The sequence below is a fragment of the Bos mutus genome, chromosome 25 (assembly GCF_027580195.1).
Source record: "Bos mutus isolate GX-2022 chromosome 25, NWIPB_WYAK_1.1, whole genome shotgun sequence".
NCBI classification, from domain to species: domain Eukaryota; kingdom Metazoa; phylum Chordata; class Mammalia; order Artiodactyla; family Bovidae; genus Bos; species Bos mutus.
The window spans coordinates 21,127,543-21,151,698 of record NC_091641.1 but is presented as its reverse complement, the minus strand read 5'-3'; the positions used below and the strand labels follow the sequence as shown (position 1 = coordinate 21,151,698).

Genomic DNA, 24,156 nt, shown 5'->3' with positions numbered 1-24,156 from the left:
GAGATGGAAGGAGGCAGGAAGAGAAGAAGGGAGGGCAGGAAGGTCTGTGGACAGACGTGAGCTTTCATACCTTTCTACCATTAAGATAACACCCAGATTCCTGGTGGACACTAGGCAGTCATGGGGCATTCTAAAGTGTTCCTGTTTATTGTAAAAGCTTTCTTCATTCTTTTAAAATACTAAACGTTTCTATATGTTAGTTGGTATATTGATCCTTGTGAAAACTGAGTGATTAGAATCATGTCTCCTGAAAGTTGGATTCTAAAGTCAGTATAAGGACATGTATGATGTGATTCCTTTTCTGGGAATCATTTGCTAGGAATCAGAATGGGAAAAAAAGTCAAGTGTTGGCTGAGATATTCAAGCGGAGAGGAAGTGAGGACAGATATATTGGCACAAAGCATGCCAAGTCAGGATGGAGAAGGAGGTGAGTGGATTAAGAGGGTGAAGGGAAAGCAGAGGGTGGTTCTACATCAACATGTGTCAACTGGACGAGGGGCCTTGTTTGTCATCTGTCGGAGGAAAGATGGGGAACATAAGTTGTGTCTATCATCCATTGTCCACAGAAGAGAGCTGGCCTGTTAGCACTGCCCACTGAGATGTCAGCTCAGGTGCATGACGGGAGTTCCCAGCACAGCCCTTTCTGACCTGTATTCTTTCACCGTAGGAACTTCACGCTTTTCCACCATCCAATGTATGGGAATTGCTACACATTCAACAATAGACAAAATGAGACTATCCTCAGCACCTCCATGGGAGGCAGTGAATTTGGTAAGAAAACCTGCATCAAGGGGATCCTGGGGTGCTCTAATGACAAGCTTGCTGACAGCAGGACAGTTGGGGTGCTTGAAGCCTTCCAGAGATACAGGCTCTCCCTAACCTGGCCAGAAACTGGGGATACAACTTTTTCTCATCCATGTCGGTTCTTTCCTTCTCTATCAGAATCTGTTTTCTTTTTTGACATCTCCTCTTTGCTTTTGAGAGAGCAGCAGGGACAACCCTGGTGTTTCTTCACCTGGGGAAACCACTCAGGTTTAAAATTGTAGCTGGAGTGAGTAATGCCGAGCAGGCAGCTTCAGAATGGACTTAAATCCAGACGTGCTGAGCAGGAGATTAGAGAGGCCAACACACCTTTATCCTGATTAAGATGACAGATTTTGGAGCCAAAATCCACTCTGTCACTCACTGTGCAGCCCAGTGAAAGTTTACTCCCCTTCATTTATAAAGTGGGAATAACAATGGTACTGATAATACAAGGTAATTGAGAAGTCAAAACATGAAAAGCAGTTAATAAGACCTGACACACGCTGTATTCATTTGGTTGGGCTGCCTTAGCAAAATATTATAGATGGGTGGCTTAAACAATGGACATTTAGAAACTCATGGTCAAGCTGCTGGCAAATTTGGTCCTGGTGAGGACTCTCTTGCTGGCTTGCAGTTGGCCACCTGTCTCTGTCCTCACATGGCCTCTCTTTGGTGGCATGCAGAGAGAAAGCTGTGTTGTCTCTTCCTCTTCTTATGAGAACACCAATCCTATGGGATTAGGGTCCACCCTTCTGACCTCATTTAACCTTAATCACCTGCCTAAGGCTGATTCTCCAAATTCAATCACAGTGGGGATTAAGACTTCAACATATAAATAGGGTGGAGGGTGGTCTGCAGAAAGACACGCAATTCAGTCCATAACACATACTAAGCACCCAATAAATGCTAGTTGTGGTTGTCATTACTACTGTTACTGCCGTTACTACCATTGCTGCTGCTGCTACTATTACCACCAAAAATTACTACCTCTAATATTATTATTATTGCTACTCTACTATTGTGACTTCTGTAGAGAAGACAGGAACTCAACCGATTGGTCTATCTTGAAAGATTCTAAGCAAACTGAACACGATTTTATACATAGATATGCTCCTATAAGGATAGGCAAGGTCTTATGGAGGAAAACCCAGTTGGACTCCTCCTCTTTGTTACTGCACAGTCTGTGTTCTTACCACACCTGCAAGAAACCATAACTCAGAGCACATACGTCAGTGGGAAGAAGTTGTCTGGGAACTGTTGCACAATCCTGTCTCTGCTGCATTTGAGCTGTGTGACCTTGAGCAAATCACTTCCCCACTCTGGGCTTTGATTCCTTCACTTACAGATAGAGTAAAGGCAAAGGCAGAAGGGGACGGCAGAGGATGAGATGGTTAGATAGCATCACTGACTCAGTGGACAGGAATCTGAGCATACTCCAGGAGATAGTAAAGTACAGAGGAAACTGGTGAGCTACATACAGTTCATGGGATTGAAAAGAGTCAAACACAACTGCTACTGCTGCTAAGTCACTTCAGTCATGTCCGACTCTGTGCGACCCCATAGACGGGAGCCCACCACGCTCCCCAGTCCCTAGGATTCTCCAGGCAAGAATACTGGAGTGGGTTGCCATTTCCTTCTCCAATGCATGAAAGTGAAAAGTGAGAGTGAAGTCGCTCAGTCATGCCCAACTCTTAGCGACCTCATGGACTGCAGCCTACCAGGCTCCTCAGTCCATGGGATTTTCCAGGTAAGAGTACTGGAGTGGGGTGCCATTGCCTTCTCCACAAACACAACTAAATAACAACAAAAAGAAGTCAGAATAATTTTAAAAATTCTCTTCTTTCAACTCACATAGGCCCTGTTCATTTGCTCATTTGTTTACCAAATATTTTTGAGTATCTTCTATACTTCAGGCCCTCTTCCAAGTCTTAGGGACCCAGTGGTGAATAACACAGATATCATCCCTGCTTTCAAGGAGCTCGTATTTTGTTGGAGAGAAACAGATAAATGGATGAACAAGCACATAGACATTATCTGGTTATCAATCCTAGGTTTATACCTCAAGAATTACCCCGCACAAGGGCTGAGTTGAGATGGGAATTTTATTTCAGATAAGGAGGTCCAGAAAGGCCTCTGGGATGAGGGTTATTTGAAGAGGAGAAGATGTATGATACAGTCCACTGAGGAGCGTTTGAGGACTAGCAGGTCCGAGGACCTCAATGAGGAAATGGATTTGGTGTGCTCTGGAAACAGAAAGATGACCAGTGTGCTTGGAGCTTCCTGATGGAGGGGGAGAGTGGGATGAGGAGGAAGGCATCACCATATGAGAGCTAGTCAGGTTTCTGGATGGAGAAGGCAATGGCACCCCACTCCAGTACTCTTGCCTAGAAAATCCCATGGATGGAGGAGCCTCGTGGGCTGTAGTCCATGGGGTCGCTAAGAGTCGGACACGACTGAGCGACGTCACTTTCACTTTTCACTTTCATGCATTGGAGAAGGAAATGGCAACCCACTCCAGTGTTCTTGCCTGGAGAATCCCAGGGACTGGGGAGCCTGATGGGCTGCCGTCTTATGGGGTCGCACAGAGTCGGACATGACTGAAGTGACTTAGCAGCAGCAGCAGGTTTCTGGACAGTATTTTATGGTGTCCCCGTGTATGCAATGAGATGCCTCTGAAGAGTTTCAGACAAGGGAGTGACCTGATTTTAAAAGGTCCCTCTGGCTGCTCGGCTCAGATTAGACACAGGTGTAACAGTAGGATCAGGGAGAGGATTTAGGGCAGTGGTCAGATGCACTACTGGAATCTCAACCGCAGTCCTGCACATCCCTTTGGGTGCCCAGCAGAACTCCCCATCTCAAAGAGCCCCAAGGAGGTTCACGTCTTAGGCCAGGTAGCAAAACTTGTGCTTGGCAACACTGCAGTAATGATACTATTCCTGAACCCTATTTGAGCTAAGCTCTGGAAACAGAGCAGTGAAAAGTCAGGCTCCCCTCACAGAGCTTCCCATTTTGCTCCTGTCCGCTTTTCACTTGTAGGAAATGCCTGGGTCTTGGTTTTGAGGCTCCCAGAGTGGTGGGAGAGGTAAGCTATGAGCAGGGAATCTTCCCCTGGGTTTTGACCACAATGGGCTGCCTTGTCCTTCCAGGGCTGCAGGTCATCCTGTACATAAATGAAGAAGAGTACAACCCCTTCCTGGTGTCCTCCACTGGGGCTAAGGTGATTATCCATCGGCAGGACGAATACCCCTTCGTTGAGGACGTGGGAACGGAGATTGAGACGGCCATGGCCACCTCCATAGGAATGCACCTGGTAAGAGCACGCTCTGACTTCCATCTGCTTGGCAAGGAGGACAGCTTTCATTGAAGGACAATCAGTGAGGTGGGACTTACAGAAAAGGGTATTGGTTTTAAGAGGAAGCATAGTCTCATGTTTTTCAATGATTACTCAAATGGTCACTCTCTAAGTTACACTAAGGGCTGTCTTTATGTCTTCTGTATGGATGAACAATGACAGGACACCATTTAGGATAAGAATTGAAGGAACCTTCCTTGTTCCAGAGACAGACATCCACATTTATGAAACCTGTGCTGGAAGCAAGGCATCAGATACTAATGATGTATTTGTCAGTGATATAAATGGAGCAGATTTACACCTTCCTGGGCCACCTACAGGCCAATGGAGCATGTAAACCACTATTGGAAAGTCACTGGGCCTTCACAGGTCTATTTAGTCCCTCCTGCTTCCGTCAGTTTCAGCTCATGTACCAAGAACCCCTCTTCTCTCAAGTCTTTGACCTTCTCTGAGCTCACTGGGTGCTGAGAACACTCATACCTGTCACCAGGAGCACATCTGGGCTGCAGACTCCAATCCTTGGGTTGGCCATGCCCAGTGGAAGTAGAAGGGCAAGGTGAGGGGTGTCCAAGGACACCCCTGGTCACGTCACTGCTTGTATAGTCTCCTGTTTCTAGGCCTGGGTTTTTTTATGCCAGTCTCTCTCTCACTCTGTGACTCTGTCTCTCATTCTACCTACCACAATAACTATTAAGTACTTATTTCAAAGGAGTATATGTACAAAGTCAGTACAAGGATCCTACTGTGCAGACACACCTCTTCTATCCCTAACTGCTGGTCTCCTCCTTCCTTCACATGCAGCTATGGCTGTTGCTTCCATGACTCAGAAGGGTGTTATAGTCTTCTTCAAGCCTGTGTATGAAAGTGAAAGTGAAAGTGAAGTCGCTCAGTCGTGTCTGACTCTTTGCAACCCCATGGGCTGTAGCCCACCAGGCTCCTCCATCCATGGGATTCTCCAGGCAAGAATACTGGAGTGGGTTGCCGTTTCCTTCTCCAGGGGAGCTTCCTGACCCAGGGATGGAACCCGGGTCTCCTGCATTGTAGGCAGACGCTTTACCGTCTGATCCACCAGGGAAGTCCTATAATCATTTCTTCTTTTATGCAAATGCAAAATACTGTTCTGCCCCACTTTTCACTTGATAGTATAGCTTGGAAATAGTTCCATAGCAATACACAGATTCTGCCTCATTCTTCTTAAAGACATAATATCCCATTGTGTGGGTAAGTTATTGAAGCAATTCTCTGTTGATACACTTGAGCTTGTTTCCAGGTACGACTAAAAACAACAGTGCAGTGGGATGTGTAGTCATCCAATTACCTCCTAGAAGTATATCATTCAAGACATAGATTAGCCAAATTGCCCTCCAATGATGTTGTACCAAAACAGATATTAAGCAACGTTTCAGTTCAGTTCAGTCACTCAGTCACGTCCGACTCTTTGCGACCCCATGAATTGCAGCACGCCAGGCCTCCCTGTCCATCACCAACTCCTGGAGTTCACTCAAACTCACGTCCATCGAGTCGGTGATGCCATCCAGCCATCTCATCCTCTGTCGTCCCCTTCTCCTCCTGCCCCCAATCCCTCCCAGCATCAGAGTCTTTTCCAGTGAGTCAACTCTTCGCATGAGGTGGCCAAAGTACTGGAGTTTCAGCTTTAGCATCAGTCCTTCCAAAGAACATCCAGGACTGATCTCCTTTAAAATGGACTGGTTGGATCTCCTTGCAATGTTTAATCTTTGCTAATTTAAGAAAAAATGGCATCTATTATAAGTTTAATTGACAGTCATTCTTAGTGGTATTTTTTTCACCTATTTATGGAGGGGAAAAAATCTCTCCTTATGGACCCTTTGTTCATGCCTTTGTTTATAGCGAACCTTAACATTCCAAGGGCTTCCCTTGTGACTCAGCTCGTAAGGAATCTGCGTGAAATACGGGAGACCTGGGTTCGATCCCTGGGTTGGAATGATCCCCTGGAGAAGGGAAACATTACCCTCTCTAGTATTCTGGCCTGGAGAATTCCATGGACTGTATAGTCCATGGGGTCACAAAGAGCTGGACACGACTGAGCAACTTTCACTTCACTAACGCCCCAAATTAAACCTCTTACCCTTCATCCCTCACAATTTTTTCCTCCAGAGAAGTGGTCTCCAAACTAGATTGGTCATTAGAATCAGGTCTACTGAATCAATCTCTCTGAGAGATGAGCCCAAGGATCTGTATTTTTACTGGACCCCAGCGGTCATTCCAAGAGGCAGCAAACTCAGGAACCTCAGCTTTAGAAACCTGAGTAGTTTAGAATGAAAGAAGAAGAAAAGTGTGTCTTCCTCAGAGAAAGTAGAGCTAGGATGACACCAGAGCTTTAGCACAGCCGTAAATGCTGTCTCCGAAGTGTTACAAAGTCACATCACGGGCACTGGAGTGCATATATCTATCCATTATCTATTCATCCAACAAGCATTTTCTGAGCACTTCATGTGTGCTAGATCCTGGAACTACATCAGTGTCCCCAGAACTGTCCCTGTCCTTTTAGACTTTGGGTCTAGCAGAGAGAATTTATAATAACAAACCAAAAATCACATAGGTGATTAACTGTAATCATCATAGGTGCTAAGAAGGATAAATACAGGATGCATGAGAGCATACCACAGAGATGCCTGATATAGGGCTTTTATGGGGGGTGGGTAGTGGAGAGTTCAAGGGGCGCTTTCCTGAGGAAGTAGTATTTAAGTTGGGAAAGCAGAGTTGCTGAACTGGGATCTGTGGCTTCCATGCCTGGCCATGTCCCATTCAAGAGCAACCTTGGACAAGAGAAACCATGGGGATGGTCATCTGGGAGCCCCGGCGCTCAAAGGAGCCATGTCACTTAGGGGCTTTGTTCAATGTGGGCAGTTTGTTCCACATGAGAAGTGTTGTGTACCAACTTGGCCTGTGTGGATGCTGATGGCCCAGGAAAAAAAATCTTGAGCCCCAACTTGCTCAAACTGTGATTTGAAAGACTTTAGGTTCCTACTTAAGGAACTAGGTCTCTGATTCCTCTCTTTACCAGCAGATTACAAAACTCCCTGATCAGAACAGTGAGCATTTTGAGCCAATGTTCCCCTGGCAATTTTGTACTTGAAGAAGCACCTGGAATTTACAGCACATTCTTACAGCATGTGCTCTTCTTCCCTCCTGCCTGTTACAGTGTCTGCAAACTTAGAGCTTGGGAAAGTTTGAGAACCAAGGGAATTGCCCTCTGGTTTTCTTCTCTGAGCTTAAGAATGCCCATCACATTGTTAAGCAAATGCTCCTTTAGCAGTGATGGGTAAACAAAGACATGGGTGGGTTTTCTGCTACACCTAACTTGAGGTGTACAAAATCAAAGCCACAGAGCAGGGGCAGGCAGCTCTGGTTCTGATTTATGAGCATTTAAGACAACAACAGAAAAAAACAAAGATTACTGAGAGGTCACCAGAGGGTCATTAAGAATAAATCCAAACACACTAGACTTCCTTCCTTCTTTATTTTTTAGGTAGTTATTTATTTACTTTTGAGAAGCATGTTAAATTGGTGGAATCAGTTGGTTAGGCAGCTGGTTAACAAATCTTCTTTCATTCATTGAGGGACTGTGTGTCCAAAGCACTGGCTATTCAGAGATGGGTATAACAGAGCACCTACCTTCAAAATTCACCTTTAAGAGAAGATAACACAGCTTTGCAATACAGGTCCAAGCTCTGTGGGAACAGGGACCATTTCTGTCTGTTCCCAGGCTCAGTTCTTAGAGCATAGTAGATCCTCCATAAATATTTTTGGATGGCTGGATGAACCGGAGCCAGGACAAAACCTGTTGGTCTAGGCTTTCTAGATGATGATTTCTTAAGGACAAATGTCAGGCAAATAGAATCAGGAAGGGCCACTCCAGACAAACGGCAGAGCAATTACAAAGGGGGTTGCAGAAAGGATTTGAAGTCTCATTTCAAAATGATTCATAATGTAGTGAATCATTTCGAAAAACCACTTTGAAGCGCACTCAAAATACTAAAGTATTCAAATCACAGTTTGAGCAAGTTGGGGCTCAAGTATTTACAGTAGCAGCCAAGTATTTACAGTAATACTAGAAAGAAATTATGACTCCCTCCCTGAGGCAATGGCTGTGGGGATGAGCAGAAGTGACTGGATTTGAGAGATCTTACAGTGTGGAAGCAACACTGCTTGACAACCAAGGTCATCGGGGAAAGGCCAGGGGAAGTTAGATCCATATTTAGGTTCTGACTTGGGTATTGTGTTGAATGGGAGTACAGGTTCTGAATTAGGGAATACAAGAAGAGTAGGGTTCAGGGAGAAAATGACCACTTCAGTTTGGCACATACCCAAGGTGTAGCTTTGGGAAATCAGGCTGAAAACGTCCAGTGATTAGATGCTCTAAGCCTGGAGCTCAGGAGAAAAATCCAGAGGCAATGGCGGGGTGTGGGCTGCATCTAACATAGTTCTAGACTTAGAAATAAATGCCATCACTCAAGACCTGAGACAGAACACAGATGTTTAAGGGCTGAGCAGAGAGGAAATGGAGAAATAGAGGCACCAAAGTAGCAGCAGAAGCTGGAAAGGCTTGGTGTCAAAGAAATGAAGATCGTTTCAAGGAAGGTGTTAGCTAGAGTGCCAAAACAGTTGAGCAGTCTGGCAAGATTAAGGGTAAAAGCTGTTTTCTGGGTTTTGCAACCAAGAGGTCACTGGTTCTTTGCCAGAACAGTTTTCAGTGGAAGGAGTGGAACAGAAACCAAAGCACAATAGGTTGGATCATGAATGGGAGATGAGGAAGTGGGCAAAGACAAGTTCACCTAGGGGGCTGTGGACCAGGCCCTGAAGAGGGGCGAGACTTCACTGCCACTGCAAACCCTACTGTGCATTCCTATCTTAAAGCACCCTCTTCTTTTCACAGGCATGTTGGTAACAGGAATTAAGGGCTCAGACTCTGGAGCCAGACAACTAGGATCCAAACCCCAACTTTGCACTTTGGTCGTGTGATCTCTGTGTCTCAGTTACCTCACTGTGAAATAGGGCTGATAGTAAATTACTGTACAGGCTGGTGAGAATTCACTGAGCTGATTCATGCTGCTTGGTGTGTGTTGAGTGCTCCAAAAATATTGGCTGTTACTATACACCTTTTTTTTTTTTTTTAAAGAAAAGAGATATGAAAGGATGGAAAAATAAGCATTAGGGGAGATTTTTCTTGTCCTTCCTGACACCCCCATTCTTTATGAGTGAGGTATTGTTCTCTTCCATATAGTATTTAGAAGGAGTACTAATGATTTGCCGTATGTGTTACAAATATCTTTCCCAGTTTGTGCTTTCATTTTAGTTTTCATTATGCTACCTTTTTCACATGCAAAACATCAGATGTTTACATAGTCAAAGTCTTCGGTTTCTTCTTAAGTCATTATGTTTACTGAGTATTTTTCCTCCTTGAGATCAGATACTGAGCTGAATTTCCTTCCAGTTATTTCATTATTTCTTTTCTTTTTTTTTTCTTTTTACCTTGAATTTTATTGTTTTTGATACATTTATTTTTCCCTGGTACATATTTATTCAGCTAATATTTCATTATTTCATTTAAAAGTTTAACCCACTAGAATTTCTATCTCTGAAGGATTTGAAATTGAGATAGGATTTATTACTTCCTCCAAATTCTTAACAAATAGTCCTAACTTCATATGTTGAACAGTTCTTATTCCTCCACTGATTAGGAACACAAATTCTTATAATTTACTAGCATCTAGGAATTATTTCATAACTTATTACAATATAAAAACAGAACAAAAGAAAAGAGAGTCAAAGCACCCATAACTCCATCTAGGGTTTCCTATTGCCCTTGGGCATTTCTCTGACACAGTTCAGACTTTACAGGGGTGAGCTAAGGATTCCTGTCTGACTTCCCTCCTCCCCCAGAATTCTCAGAAGGAAGCAGATAGGACCTGGTTTGAGAAAAATGAGTCTGTTTCCCCATACACCCACATACAACACATGTGCACACATACGCCTAATCACACCCACACACACCTGTGTGTGCATGCATACCACACACCTATCTATCCATCTGTTTAAACTTCACACACTCTCGCTCTCTCACACACACATATATATTCATTTTCATTTTGGGGTCCCTAGGGATCAGGACAGAAGCCAAAATGTTTCCCCACCCTGCCCATGTCAGCAGTTCTGGAAAGCTGACAGGGAAAAGCGGAAATGAAACATGAGGGAGTAAGGGGGAGAGAGAGTGAGAGAAAGCCAGGGCTCTGTCCAGGTTCCTCTGACTGAGGCTCCGAGAAGCTGAAGACATCTATTCCACTCTAAAAAGGCTGCTTGCCCTACCTGCCCCAGCCCAGGTGTTTTAGGAAACAGCCTGAATAATCCAGGAGCTCTGAGTTTGATAAGCATCATTCAGAGTAAAGGGCCATTGAATACTCAAAAAGCATAAAAATCACGATGTTAATGATTTTCTCACAATCAGTTTCCTGGAAGTGGTCTTCAGGCTGGTTCTCAAAGTAGAAGGAGCCACAGCTGCCTTTGCCAACTGCATAGGGCTTACCTGTGTGGACAGACCCTCTCCTCTAGATTTCAGGGTACTGAACGCTCCCTGCAGGCAAATAGAGCCCAGGGCTGACACTCGAGGCTCTGTGGCCAGTTTAGCAGGACCTGGGGGCTCCAAGGGACACCTGATTGGGAGTGTGCAGCTTGGAGAAGCTTAGAGGGTAGCATTGGGTGAAAGTGCCCTGAGGGAAGCCACTGCTTGGCATCTCTGTGCCCATTTCCCAGCCTAGCCCTGGCATGTACTAGAAGCTCCGAATCTGTTTGTTCCCCCAGCTCTTAGAGGAATGAAGTAAGTCTGTTTATTCTATACTGACACGGAAAGACACACACTCTTTATTATGAATGAGAAAAGGATATCGTAGGGCAAGGGAACATGTGAATCTTTTTGTCTGGGTCTCAGGATGGAAATCTGACCTGTTGAAGTAGGTGCCCAGGGAAGGGAGGAAATCAGATGATTACTTTCCTCTTTGCTTCTTCTGTTTAAATGTTTTAAAATGAGCACTGTCTTTTGCCCTGGAGGTTCTTGCAGTTAATTGAGGAAGACTAATGGATCAACAGATGAATTACAATACAAACAGAAAGAGATCATAGCCCTTTGAGATGGCTATAGTTTCTATCTGCACCAAACTTCTTGATTTCTTTCCCCCTCACCCCACCCACCCCCAACTATCTTTCTCTCTATTCAGCCACTCTTCAGGAATTTTCTTCCCTCCCATAAATCTGACATCCATTTGCCCTTTACCCTCCCCATCTCAAAAAAAAAAAAAAAAAACTTTGTACACACACATACACACACACACCAAATCCTAGCTGTGAGTTGGTCACAATTTATATTCTATATTTGCTCCCCCTTGGGAGACATTATCCTTCTTTTCCCCTAATTGTCTTGTCTGGATTGTTCCTTTATAGTGACAAATATTAAGCTAGAATCAAATGTGTAAGCCATAATAAAAAACATAATTTAATAAGGCTTTCAAATAGTGAGTTGCAATGTTCTTACCTCCTCTGATCAGGGTATCATTCTATACTGCTGGGCATTCTTTGGTCCTCTATAAGGAAGTCCATTTTTCCAAATCACCTTCTGGGACCAAAAGGCAAGAAGGTAGGAAATGAGTCCTTCGCTGAGACAAGAATACCATGCAGCACAGTCACTGCTCATCTAATCCCTCCTGCCCCATCCCCGTGGATTCTTCAGTGGCTCACTACTCTTCAGAAAACCAAATCCAAACCCATGTTTCTCAGCAGTGTAGGAGACTGCCACAATTTGTCCTTAAATCCCTCTCGGACGTCATCTCCAGCAACAGCTCTCCCTTTTACCATGGTCCAGCCACCCTGGCCCTCTCCTGCCTCCACTCTGGCTGCTCCTTCTGCCTACTCCTCTTCCTATGTTTCTTGACAAGTCCAGCTCTTTCCTGCCATTCCATGTCCAACCAACATGTTCTTTTCTCAAAGATGTCTTTACTAATCACTTTGGAAAGGTTGTCCCCTCCTCCCAACCCTTCCAGTTTCTACCTAGTTCCATTAATCACTATAAAAAATTATTCAAAATTATTTATTTGCTTTTTGGTCATCTGTCTACTGCATTAGAATGTGAGCTCCAGGAAAGCAGGGAACTTATTTCGATCATTGTGGATTCCATAGTGCTCACAAGAGGGCTTCCCTGGTGGCTCAGTGGTAAAGAATCCAACTGCCAATGTAGGATATGTGGGAGACTCAGGTTCAATCCCTGGGTCGGGAAGATCCCCTGGAGAAGGGCCTGGCAATCCACCCCAGTATTCTTGCCTGGGAAATCCCATGGACAGAGGAGCCTGGCAGGCTAGTCCATGGGGATGCAAAGAGTTGGACATGACTAAGCAACTGAGCGACATAGTGCCTAGAATAGCATCAAGCTCCTAGTAGGTGCTCAATAAATAAATTTGTTAAATGAATGAGTAGGTGGTTGCTCAGCTCCTAGAAGCTGCTAGCAATGCCCCTTGTATGGGTCCTGGAGAGGTGCAGGGCTGAATATGTGCTGCTGTGATTACAGACGGAGTCCTTCAAGCTGAGTGATCCCTACAGCCAGTGCACGGAGGACTGGAGTGACGTGCAGATCACGAACATCTACAATGCCACGTATTCCCTCCAGGTACAGGCTGGAGACAGCACCCAGCCCCAGGCTGTGGTCTGGACCCAGGAGACAGAATTATATATAGGTTGGGGTGTGTCTGGGACCAGGAACTGTGGTGAGAATCCTGGGGTTCATCCAAAGATCTCAAGAACAAATGATGCCGGCTGGTTCCAGTCCTCTTCAACCCACCTGTAACCAGAGCTTAGTCGAGGTTTGCGTGGAACAGAACGTACAGCTTGGCAAACCTGCTTCCAAATCAGCCTTGGGGAATGAGAGACAGGAGGAGGAGGCAGTCTGGGAGGGGCTGGCTAAGGGGTGCCTTTTATCCACTGACAGCCTTAGACAAGTTGTGTGCTCCTCAGTAGCCACCAGGGGAGTTTGCATTGGATCAGGAACTGCTAATCGGTGGTTTCCAAAGCCTCTACCAACCTGCCCACCTGGTTTTTCACCCGGTTTAAAAGTCGGGGAATTTCATAAGAAAACCCAGATTTCTAGCTTCTCTTGAAAAACAAGATCTGGTAACAATGGGCCCGTATTCCTACAGGATAAACAGTGGGTAGAGTGGCCTTATCAAATGAGACACGTTCTTTGGTTCCCTGCAATCTCCACCACCCATTAGTTATTACCTACATTGACCCTTGGGTGCGATCACCTGTTACACCTTGTCTTCTGTTTTGCGAGTCTGCCCTTTGCCTCCCACCAGGACACCTAGAGAGTCAAATGAGAATCACCCAGCAGAGCAAAAGGACCAGGCGCCCTCTGCCCTGAATCCTCTAGCTTCTATTAGAGCTGAGCTGAGAGGTGGTGGAGACACTGAATGAAAAGAGACTAGTGGTCAGACAAGGTCTGCTTGTAAGAAATAGAGATGCAATCACACTGACATTAAGACAGAAGAAAAGTCAGCTCAGTGGAAAGACACTCGGGACAATATTTAGTGAGAAGCTAGCATTTACAAACACTTTACATCTTTCGATTCATATCACAACAACCTCATGAAGTAGGTGCTGTTATACTGATTTCACAAATGAAGACAACAAAGCATCAGAGAGTTTAAGTAACTCACCTGAGGTCACACAACTGGGAGGTGGCAAAGCTGGTATATGAACTCAAGTAGCCTGACTTCCAAGCCCCCATTGTTAGCTTTTATGGCTCTAAGCTTTGTGGATATCATGGTACCTTAAGATCCCCAGGGATCCTGCGTGGAGTGCGTGCAGCTGAAAACTGGGAAGTTGGAGACTGTGTTTGTTTCTCTGTTTCTTGGCACCTGCTCCAAGTTCCCCACTAACCTCTGGGTCAGCACTCACATGGTGGCAAATGACCACCCCAGCCCCTCTCTAGCTCATCCTGGCCTCCACAGCTCAAATTCCCAATACGTTTTCTAGCTTTGTCCCTTTGACCCTATCAGCCAGGACATGAGGGGTACATTTATGCTGTCTGCCGAGGCTGTGGGAGGCTGACCCTCTCTGACTGGGGGATGTAGGGAGGGGAGATCTCTGGCAGCCGCAAGCAAGGAGGTTAAGGGAACTCCTGGGTCTTGTCTTTCAGATCTGCCTTCACTCGTGCTTCCAGGCAAAGATGGTAGAGAACTGCGGGTGTGCCCAGTACAGTCAGCCTCTACCTCGGGGAGCTGACTACTGCAACTACCAGCAGCACCCCAACTGGAGTGAGTGAGACACCAACACCCCCCACCTTGCACACCCCACCTTGCACACCCCACCTTGCACACCCCCACCTTGCACACCCCAGGAGCAGCATCAGCCCCATCCTGGCAATAGCTAAGGCCCTCCCAGGACCCTGCCCTGATGGCTTTTGACCTGAGGGAGACAGAGAGATATTAACCAGTCTCACTCTTGTTGTGAAGCCTGGGTTGAATTCCACTTTCTGATTAATGACCAAATGCTACACCCCAGCTTCTGCGAAGTCCCTAACCCCCTCTGTCAGCTTGAGGAGGTAGGGACTATTGATAGTGTCCTTTCACAGAACAGGTAACTGAGGCTCAGAAAGGTTAAGCAACTTGCCCAAGGTCACACAGCCAGGGTCTAACAAAGCTAGACCCAAGGCAAGGACTGCCAACCCATCCCACCTCCAGCTAATGTTCTTAACTGTGGCAATTTTCTGTCTCTCAAAATCACAAGGTAGCAATTGTTTCCAGAGAACTAGTATTTGTAGAAAGTGGAAGGTGAAATCACTAAAAGGAGACTGTGGGGTTATCAGGCTTCCCAAGTAGCCTGGGTAAAGAATACGCCTGCAATGCAGGAGATGCAGGCAGATGCAGGTTCGATCCCTGGGTCAGGAAGATCCCCTAGAGGAAGGCGTGGAAACCCACTCCAGTATTCTTGCCTGGAGAATCCCATGGACAGAGGAGCCTGGCAGGCTATGGGCCATGGGGTCGCAAAGAGGCAGACACGACTGAAGCAACTAAGCATGCATGCATGGGGGCATCACTGGGAAACCCTAGAAAGGGCCCTGTGGCCCCAAAGTTCATATCTCCCTGCACCCCGTTCCTCAGTGTACTGCTACTACCAGCTGCACCAGGCCTTCGTCCGGGAAGAGCTGGGCTGCCAGTCGGTGTGCAAGGAAGCCTGCAGGTGAGTGGACCCAAAGGGGTGGGACGAACACGGCTGGGCTGGGCCAGGCCACCCACACTCACTCCATGCCCTTCTCCGCTTAGCTTTAAGGAGTGGACACTGACCACCAGCCTGGCACAGTGGCCATCGGAGGTCTCCGAGGTAAGTACTCTGCCCACTCTTCCCCCCTGGAACCTTCAGCCTGTAGCCTGAGGTCCTGACTGAGTCCTCTGGCCTCAGAGGTGATCCACAGGGGAGGTCCATGTCAGGAGCTGGGGCTGAGAGGAGAGAGCAGACAGGCTGGCTCTGGCCTCTCCAGGCATCCCCAGGCCACTTCTTTCTCCACCACAGAAATGGTTGCTGTCTATTCTCACCTGGGACCAAAGCCAGCAAATAAAGAAGAAACTCAACAAGTAAGTTGATCTCTGCCCTGCTCCCTCTGCTCCTGCCCACCCTGGTTCCAGCCTCCTTACTTGATTCCTCTGTGCTAAACCCTCTCCTTTTCATTTGTTCATCCCTTCACTCATTCCTTTATTCAACAGTTATTTCTTGAGTCTTATCATGAGGTAGGCCCTGCTCTAGGCTAAGGGCTCTCAGCTGTTGACCACAACGCACAGCATGAAAATATTGATACTTATCCTATTGTGGTGCATTGAATACACCGCCAGAATAAAACTATCATGAAACAGTACTCTTTTATGATGTACAGGGCATTCAGGCTGCTTGTCAGATGTTGCACACTTGTGTACCAAACCATCTGACTTGTGTACCAATTGTTTACAACCGTCTGACGGGTCACAGCATAGTTCCAAATGCTTAGTGCCTATATCAGTTGATAAAGATTTCGAATCTCTCTGTGCATGCAACCTGATGTTTTATATTTCACTTTGTAAAAGGTACTAGTAAGCTCAGTACATTTATTTCATGATTTCCTAATGTATCTTGACCCACTTGGAAAAATACTCTTTTAAACCTTGCAGCTTCTAATCGCACTTGATTTTCCTTATCAAAATTCACTTCCAAGAGACTTTTAGCAAAAATCAGCCAGGCCAGAGTTCAAGGATCTCAACAGATGGAGACAAAGGTGGAAAGGGTGGGTGGGGGATTGCCGTGTAAACTCACATTTCTCTGGGTCATTACTGTTTACACGGTTCCCTACCCCAGTTTGGTCTCCAGCATCTTATTTAATGTCCACTAGGCAAGGTGTGAGGTGCTGGGGGGTGCCATGATGACCAAGCAGACATGATCCTTGCCTCCAAGGTACTTCAGTTCAGTTCAGTTCAGTTCAGTCGCTCAGTCGTGTCCAGCTCTTTGCGACCCCATGAATCGCAGCACGCCAGGCCTCCCTGTCCATCACCAACTCCCAGAGTTCACTCAGACTCACGTCCATCGAGTCGGTGATGCCATCCAGCCATCTCATCCTCTGTCGTCCCCTTCTCCTCCTGCCCCCAATCCCTCCCAGCATCAGAGTCTTTTCCAATGAGTCAACTCTTCGCATGAGGTGGCCAAAGTATTGGAGTTTCAGCTTCAGCATCAGTCCTTCCAAAGAACACCCAGGACTGATCTCCTTTAGCATGGACTGGTTGGATCTCCTTGCAGTCCAAGGGACTCTCAAGAGTCTTCTCCAACACCACAGTTCAAAAGCATCAATTCTTCGGTGCTCAGCTTTCTTCATAGTCCAACTCTCACATCCATACATGACCACTGGAAAAACCATAGCCTTGACTAGACGGACCTTTGTTGGTAAAGTAATGTCCCTGCTTTTGAAAATGCTATCTAGGTTGGTCATAACTTTTCTTCCAAGGAGCAAGCGTCTTTTAATTTCATGGCTGCAATCACCATGTGCAGTGATTTTGGAGCCCAGAAAAATAAAGTCTGACAGTGTTTCCACTGTTTCCCCATATATTTGCCATGAAGCAATGGGACCAGATGCCACAATCTTAGTTTTCTGAATGTTGAGCTTTAAGCCAACTTTTTCACTCTCCACTTTCACTGTCATCAAGAGGCTTTTTAGTTCTTCTTCACTTTCTGCCATAAGGGTGGTGTCATCTGCATATCTGAGGTTATTGATATTTCTCCCGGCAATCTTGATTCCAGCCTGTGCTTCTTCCAGCCCAGTGTTTCTGCATCTGTACTCAGTTAAATAAGCAGCCTTGTTTAAATAAGCCAAGTTAAATATATACCCTTGACGTACTCCTTTTCCTATTTGGAACCAGTCTGTTGTTTCATGTCCAGTTCTAACTGTTACTTCCTGACCTGCATACAGATTTCTCAAGAGACAGGTCAGGTGGTCTGATATTCTCATCTCTTTCAGAATTTTCCACAGTTTATTGTGATCCACACAGTCAAAGGCTTTGGCATAGTCAATAAAGCAGAAATAGATGTTTTTCTGGAACTCTCTTGCTTTTTCCATGATCCAGCGGATGTTGACAATTTGATCTCTGGTTCCTCTGCCTTTTCTAAAACCAGCTTGAACATCTGGAAGTTCACAGTTCACATATTGCTGAAGCCTGGACTGGAGAATTTTTAGTGTTACTTCACTAGCATGTGAGATGAGTGCAATTGTGCGGTAGTTTGAGCATTCTTTGGCATTGCCTTTCTTTGAAAGTGGAATGAAAACTGACCTTTTCCAGTCCTGTGGCCACTGCTGAGTTTTCCAAATTTGCTGGCATACTGAGTGCAGCACTTTCACAGCATCATCTTTCAGGATTTGAAATAGCTCCACTGGAATTCCATCACCTCCACTAGCTTTGTTCGTAGTGATGCTTTCTAAGGCCCACTTGACTTCACATTCCAGGATGTCTGGCTCTAGGTGAGTGATCACACCATCGTGATTATCTTGGTCATGAAGATCTTTTTTGTACAGTTCTTCTGTGTATTCTTGCCACCTTGTCTTAATATCTTCTGCTTCTGTTAGGTCCATACCATTTCTGTCCTTTATCGAGCCCATCTTTGCCTGAAATGTTTCCTTGGTAGCTCTGATTTTCTTAGAGAGATCTCTAGTCTTTCCCGTTCTGTTGTTTTCCTCTATTTCTTTGCATTGATCTCTGAGGAAGGCTTTCTTATCTCTCCTTAGAGTCTAGTAATAAAGATAGACTTTGATCAAATCATTGAAAACTGTTAGACCAAGTATTGCAAAGTGATGACCCCTGAGCCAAATATGATTCCCCCAATACAACCTGTTATCTCCAACTTCTCCTGAGAGACCAAAAATTCTGGCAACATTCAACTTCCATTTTTGCAAAGCACTGAAGAGTACTGAGTACTGGCTACCTTTCTGGGATAAGCATGAATTTTCTAGCTTGCCACAGTCCTAACAGGAGGGAATTTAGTACAGTGCGTGGTTACGAGCACGAACTTTAAAGTCAGATGTAGCTAGGTTTGAATATCAACTCTACCAGTCATGAGCTGTGTAGTCTTGGGCAAGTTACTCAACCAATCTGTGTCTCAGTTTCCATGTCTGTAAAATGGAGATACCTGCCTTATAGGACTGTTGTGCGAATTAAACGAGTTAATTCACACAAGGTTCTTGGAAGAATGCTTGGCAACACAGGAAGTGGTCAATAAGTGCTAGCTGTTATTATGGTTATTATCATTTTTCCCCTCTGGTTCGTTTACATCACTTACCTGTCTTCCAGACGTGTTTTAGATTGCCATCAGACAATCACGATTGCAGGGTTTAGTTGTGGGAGGGCAGCTGTGGGGACTGACTTAGTCTAGAGCTGGAGAAATGGTTTTTGAGTGAAGGGATGGCTTGAGTGACTAGGTCCTGGCTGGAGATGTGCTCTGTGGTGCACAAGGAACCCCATAAACCAGGTTCTAAGACACCCTATGGAGCTCAGAGCCTGGGCCTTGCTGGGGGCTGGGCCGGAGATACACAGCCATGCTGAGGGGCTGGCTATTTGCTAGAGCACAAAAGCCTCCAACTCACCTTGGCCCTGCCTATTGGAATTCTTACAGGACAGACTTGGCCAAACTCTTGATATTCTACAAAGACCTGAACCAGAGATCCATCATGGAGAACCCTGCCAACAGCGTGAGTGGCTCCCTTCTGAGACTGTCCTGGGTCTGCGACTTTGCCCATCTGCCTGGCCTCAGGGAGCAGAGTCAGACTGTGGGGGGTCCAGCCCAAGCTAGTAGGGCCACCAAAGGCCAACCAGGCCTCAGATCAGAATGGGCAGGGTAGGAGGGGACAGACAGCCTGCCCTTGTCTTCCCCAAACCTGTTCAGGGCCAGGGCTAACCAGTGGCTCCCTTGGGCCTCAGGGTCTTTGCATGAAGCCAGCTTGGTGGGGATTCCCCCTTGATCGTGTGCTTTGGCCTCCCTTGCAGATCGAACAGCTTCTGTCCAACATCGGTGGCCAGCTGGGCCTGTGGATGAGCTGCTCCGTCGTCTGCGTCATTGAGATCATCGAGGTCTTCTTCATTGACTCCCTCTCCATCATTGCCCGCCACCAGTGGCACAAAGCCAAGGGGTGGTGGGCCCGGAGACGAGCACCCGCCTGCCCTGAGGCTCCCCGTGCCCCGCAGGGCCGGGATAACCCCAGCCTTGACATAGACGATGACCTGCCCACTTTCACCTCTGCCTTGAGTCTGCCTCCAGCCCCAGGGTCCCAGGTGCCTGGCACACCACCCCCCAGATACAACACCCTGCGCTTGGAGAGGGCCTTCTCCAGTCAGCTCACAGACACTCAGGTGCCTGCTGAGTCCTGAGGCAGGGCGGGGAAGAAAGATGGGGCCAAGACCACCAGCCACGGTTGAGAACTTAGAGTCTCCAGCACACAGGGGGTGTCCTCCCCTCGCTGGGCTTTTCAGAGACATTGACTATGAGTCTGCTTTGAACAAGGTGGGCCTGGGCATGTGCAGGGGACCGTCAGACCCCTCCCAGCCGTACTCACGGCCGCCTAGGACAAGCTAGATCCTGCAGGCCAAACCCCTTAGCACACCTGCTACAGAGAGAGATGGGGCCAAGGAGATGGGGCCGGCCTGGACAAAGGCCAGGAGTGAAGCCTGACAGAGTTCTTGGCCAGATCTTGAGAGAAAGAGAGAGCAAGAGATTCCTCCAAAGCCCCAAGTTGGGGGTTTCAGCCACTCCTCCAGCCTGGGCTGGGACCCAAGGATGTGACTTTACGTGTTGAGGCCTGACATTCACTGCCTGGTGCCAAAGATAGGAGGAAGCTCTGGGCCTGGAGCTGGAGCTGTTTGTGAATAAACCATTCCTAGTCACTGATTTCGGAGAAGGCAATGGCAACCCACTCCAGTACTCTTGCCTGGAAAATCCCATGGACGGAGGAGCCTGGTAGGTTGCAGTCCATGGGGTCGCGAAGAGTCAGACAGGACTGAGCAATTTCACTTTCACTTTTCACTTTCATGTATTGGAGAAGGAAATGGCAACCCACTCCAGTATTCTTGCCTGGAGAATCCCAGGGATGGCGGAGCCTGGTGGGCTGCCGTCTATGGGGTCGCAGAGAGTCAAACACGACTGACGTGACTTAGCAGCAGCAACAGTCGCTGACATGGGGGCAAGGTCTGCTCTGAGCCCTCAGAAGGGAGCTGGCACAGGGTCCTTGGAGTGTTAGAGGGGAAGGGGGCTCTATGGGGGCACCTAGGGCTGTGACAGGAGGCCCTCACTCTGAGCTGGGGCAGGGAGGGGGACACATTCTGGGCAGCTAAGCCAATACTCTGGGCCCTTAGCAGAGAAGGGCCAGTTAAAGGACTCTGTTGGCCACTCCTGTCCGGTGGTAGCCCAAGGCATGACTTCCTGATAACCCATCTCAGCTGCTTTTTCTCCAAGGCAGACCACCTTCCCCCACTGACGGCCTGCCCCTCAGCAGCAAGTCAGCCATGTGGACAGCTGCCTCCTGCCATATCCACACCTTCCATGATGATAGAAGCTGACGTGTATTAAGCATACAGTAGGTGCCTACTATCAGCTCAAGAACCATGTGCTGGCTGCTGCACTCAGCACTTCCAAAGATTGGCATAGGGGACTGCACTCTTCAACCCACAAGCCAAATCCTGTTTTTGCCTGTGACCTAAGAGTGATTTTGGTGTTTGTTTGTTTGTTTTAATACTGTTAAAAATATCAAAAGAAGGACCGTTTGTGACATGAAAACTATATGCAATTCAAATTTCAGTGTCCATAATAAAGTTTTATTGGAACAGGGTCATGCCCCTTTGTTCACTAATTGTGTATGGCTGGATTACCACAGCAGGCAGAGGTGAGTAGCTGCTGTTGCAGCCCCCCGGAAGACTACAGTATTTATTCCCTGGCCTTGTACAGAAAAAGAAATCTACCAACCCTGGGATTAGCACAGTAAGTAGGTATGGTTATCCCACTGTGTGGATGAAGAAACTGAGACAAAGAAAGGTTGAGTGACTAGCCCAGGGTGATCCAGCTAGGAAGTTGCAGAGCTGGGTTTCCAACGTAGGCAGTGTGACTCCAGAGCCCATGCACTTTATCAGTACCATTTTTGCATCCAATCAGTGTCTGTGCCTTTTAAGGATGAGGCTCCTGTCAGTCCAGGTGGGAAGAGGGAAAGGCTCCACACCCAGCTGTAGGGCAGAAGGAAGTCCCTCATCTGTGAATGTGGACAGGCCTGCATTTCAGGACTGCCTTCTGCCCAAGGATGGCTGCTAGATGGAGGCAGGAGACTCAGTGAAAGAGCAAGGGGGGACTTCCCTGGTGGCGCAGAGGATAAGAACTTCCTGCCAATGTGGGGGACATGGGTTCAATCCCTGGTCTGGGAAGATTCCACAAGCTGTGAGCCACTGATCCCAAGCACCGCAACTACTGAGACCTAGCTCTAGAGTCCACGTGCCACAATCCCTGAAGCCCGTGTGCCCTGGAGCCTGTGCTCTGCAACAAGACAAACCACCAAAATGAGAAGCCAGTGCACAGCAATAGACCCCGCTCACCACAACCAGAAAAAGCCCGCACAAAGCAGCTAAGGCCCAGCTCAGTCAAAAAAACAAAGAGGAAGGCACGGGGAAACTTGCCTGGTCCAACCCCACCTCAGACTTGTGGCAGCCACAGCCATCTCTGCCTCGTGCAGTGGTTCCCCTGGTCCTTGCAGGTGGGGCACTGCTAGGAGGCATGGCAGCACACAGGGAGAAGGTCACCGTGACCTCTGGCAGGAGCTGCCTGAGGAGTGGGCTCAGAAGTCAGGGCTGATGCAGGCAAGCATCAGGTTACAGAAGGCGAGAGCCTGGCTCCTGTCCATGCTGGGCTGGGGTGGCTGCAGCCAGTGCCGACAGGGAACTTGCCACGGATGCCTGCCTGGGCATTGCACAGAGGGAGCTTCCTCCTCCTCCCCCGAAGTAGGAGGGGTGGGGGCCCGGCCTCAGATTTGTGGAACCAACCTGCCTCAGCATGATGTCACAGGCAGAACGTTCGCAGCAAGGCTCAGGATTTGCTGGATTTGTCAAAGTGAGTGTTAGTCATTCAGTCGTGTTGACTCTTTGCGACCCCATGGACTGTAGCCCACCAGGCTCCTCCGTCCATGGATTCTCCAGACAAGAATACTGGAGTGGGTCGCCATTACCTTCTCCAGGGGATCTTCCCAACCCAGGGATTGAACCTTGGTCTCTTGCATTGCAGGCCAATTCTTTACCGTCTGAGCCACCAGGGAAGCCTGGCTTTGTCAAAGGGGAGGTCAAGAGCATCTGGAGGCATAGCCACCCACATCTCCCCCAGCACACAGGTGACACCCCATGGCTCAGTCACCTCCTTCCTGCCCGGCTCCCAGCCTTAGCCAACCTATGGTGCCAAATGCTGCCCTCTCTCCTCCTCCACTCATCCTCCTAGGTACAGATATCACCACTTCAGCAGAGTCTTCCCATCCCTTCCCTTTCTAGCTTCCTCTATAAGAGAGCTTCCAAGTGAGCATGCTAAGTCATTTCAGTCATGTCTGACTTTGCAAACCTATGGACTGCAGCCCACCAGGCTCCTCTGTCCATGGGATTCTCCACGCAAGAATACTGGAGTGGGTTGCCATGCCCTCCTCCAGGGGATCTTCCCGACCCAGGGATCCAACCAGCATCTCCTGTGTCTCCTGTAACAGCAGGCGGGTTCTTCACTACTAGCACCACCTGGGAAGCCCTTTAGTTTCCATTCCTTCATACAATTTCTTATCCATTTGTCTGTCTCTCTCATTAAACAATTCCCTGGTGGCTCAGATGGTAAAGAGTCTGCCGCAATGTGGGAGCCCCAGATTCAATCCCCGGGTTGGGAAGATCCCCTGGAGAAGGAAATGGCATCCCACTCCAGTATTCTTGTCCAGAAAATCCCATGGACAGAGGAGCTTGGCAGGCTACAGTCCATGGGGTCTCAAAGAGTCAGACACAACTGAGCGACTTCACTTTCCTTTCCTTTCTCATTAAACAGTGGATGCTTTGAGGGCAGGAATTGTGTCTTATCTCTTTGTCCCCAAACTGGGGTAAGACTGAGAATAGTGATGGTGTTTAGGAAAAGTTTATGGAGCTAATAAAAACAATAACAACCATAACAATGGCTAATATTCATTAAGCATTTATTGTTGGCCAGGAAATCTGCTGAGCACTCCACACACACACCGGTTTGTGCGATTCTCACAGTACAGGTGTAGATAAGGAGACAGAGGCCCGGGACACCATCTCTATGGGCCCCATTCTTGTGACCCCAATCCCTAGTAATGGGTGGACCCTGGCCTGTCTCAGAGCTCGTGTGTTTAACCACTGTGCACCCTGCCTTTCAAGTCCATCTGCCCCTGAGGATTTCCC

At 47.4% G+C, this 24,156-nt stretch overlaps 1 protein-coding gene across 1 annotated transcript in view; it reads left to right on the top strand.

Annotated features, from left to right (window-relative positions):
• Positions 1-21,553, top strand: part of SCNN1G (sodium channel epithelial 1 subunit gamma) — a 31,091-nt gene extending 9,538 nt beyond the window's left edge. The window contains exons 5-13 of the mRNA XM_070363206.1: positions 668-771; positions 3,951-4,114; positions 12,750-12,848; positions 14,376-14,493; positions 15,340-15,418; positions 15,502-15,559; positions 15,749-15,810; positions 19,358-19,433; positions 19,729-21,553. Of these exons, the coding sequence (XP_070219307.1) occupies positions 668-771; positions 3,951-4,114; positions 12,750-12,848; positions 14,376-14,493; positions 15,340-15,418; positions 15,502-15,559; positions 15,749-15,810; positions 19,358-19,433; positions 19,729-20,109 (1,141 nt within the window). The 3' untranslated portion in view covers positions 20,110-21,553. The remainder of the gene's footprint in view (positions 1-667; positions 772-3,950; positions 4,115-12,749; positions 12,849-14,375; positions 14,494-15,339; positions 15,419-15,501; positions 15,560-15,748; positions 15,811-19,357; positions 19,434-19,728) is intronic.
• Positions 21,554-24,156: the final 2,603 nt, after the last annotated feature.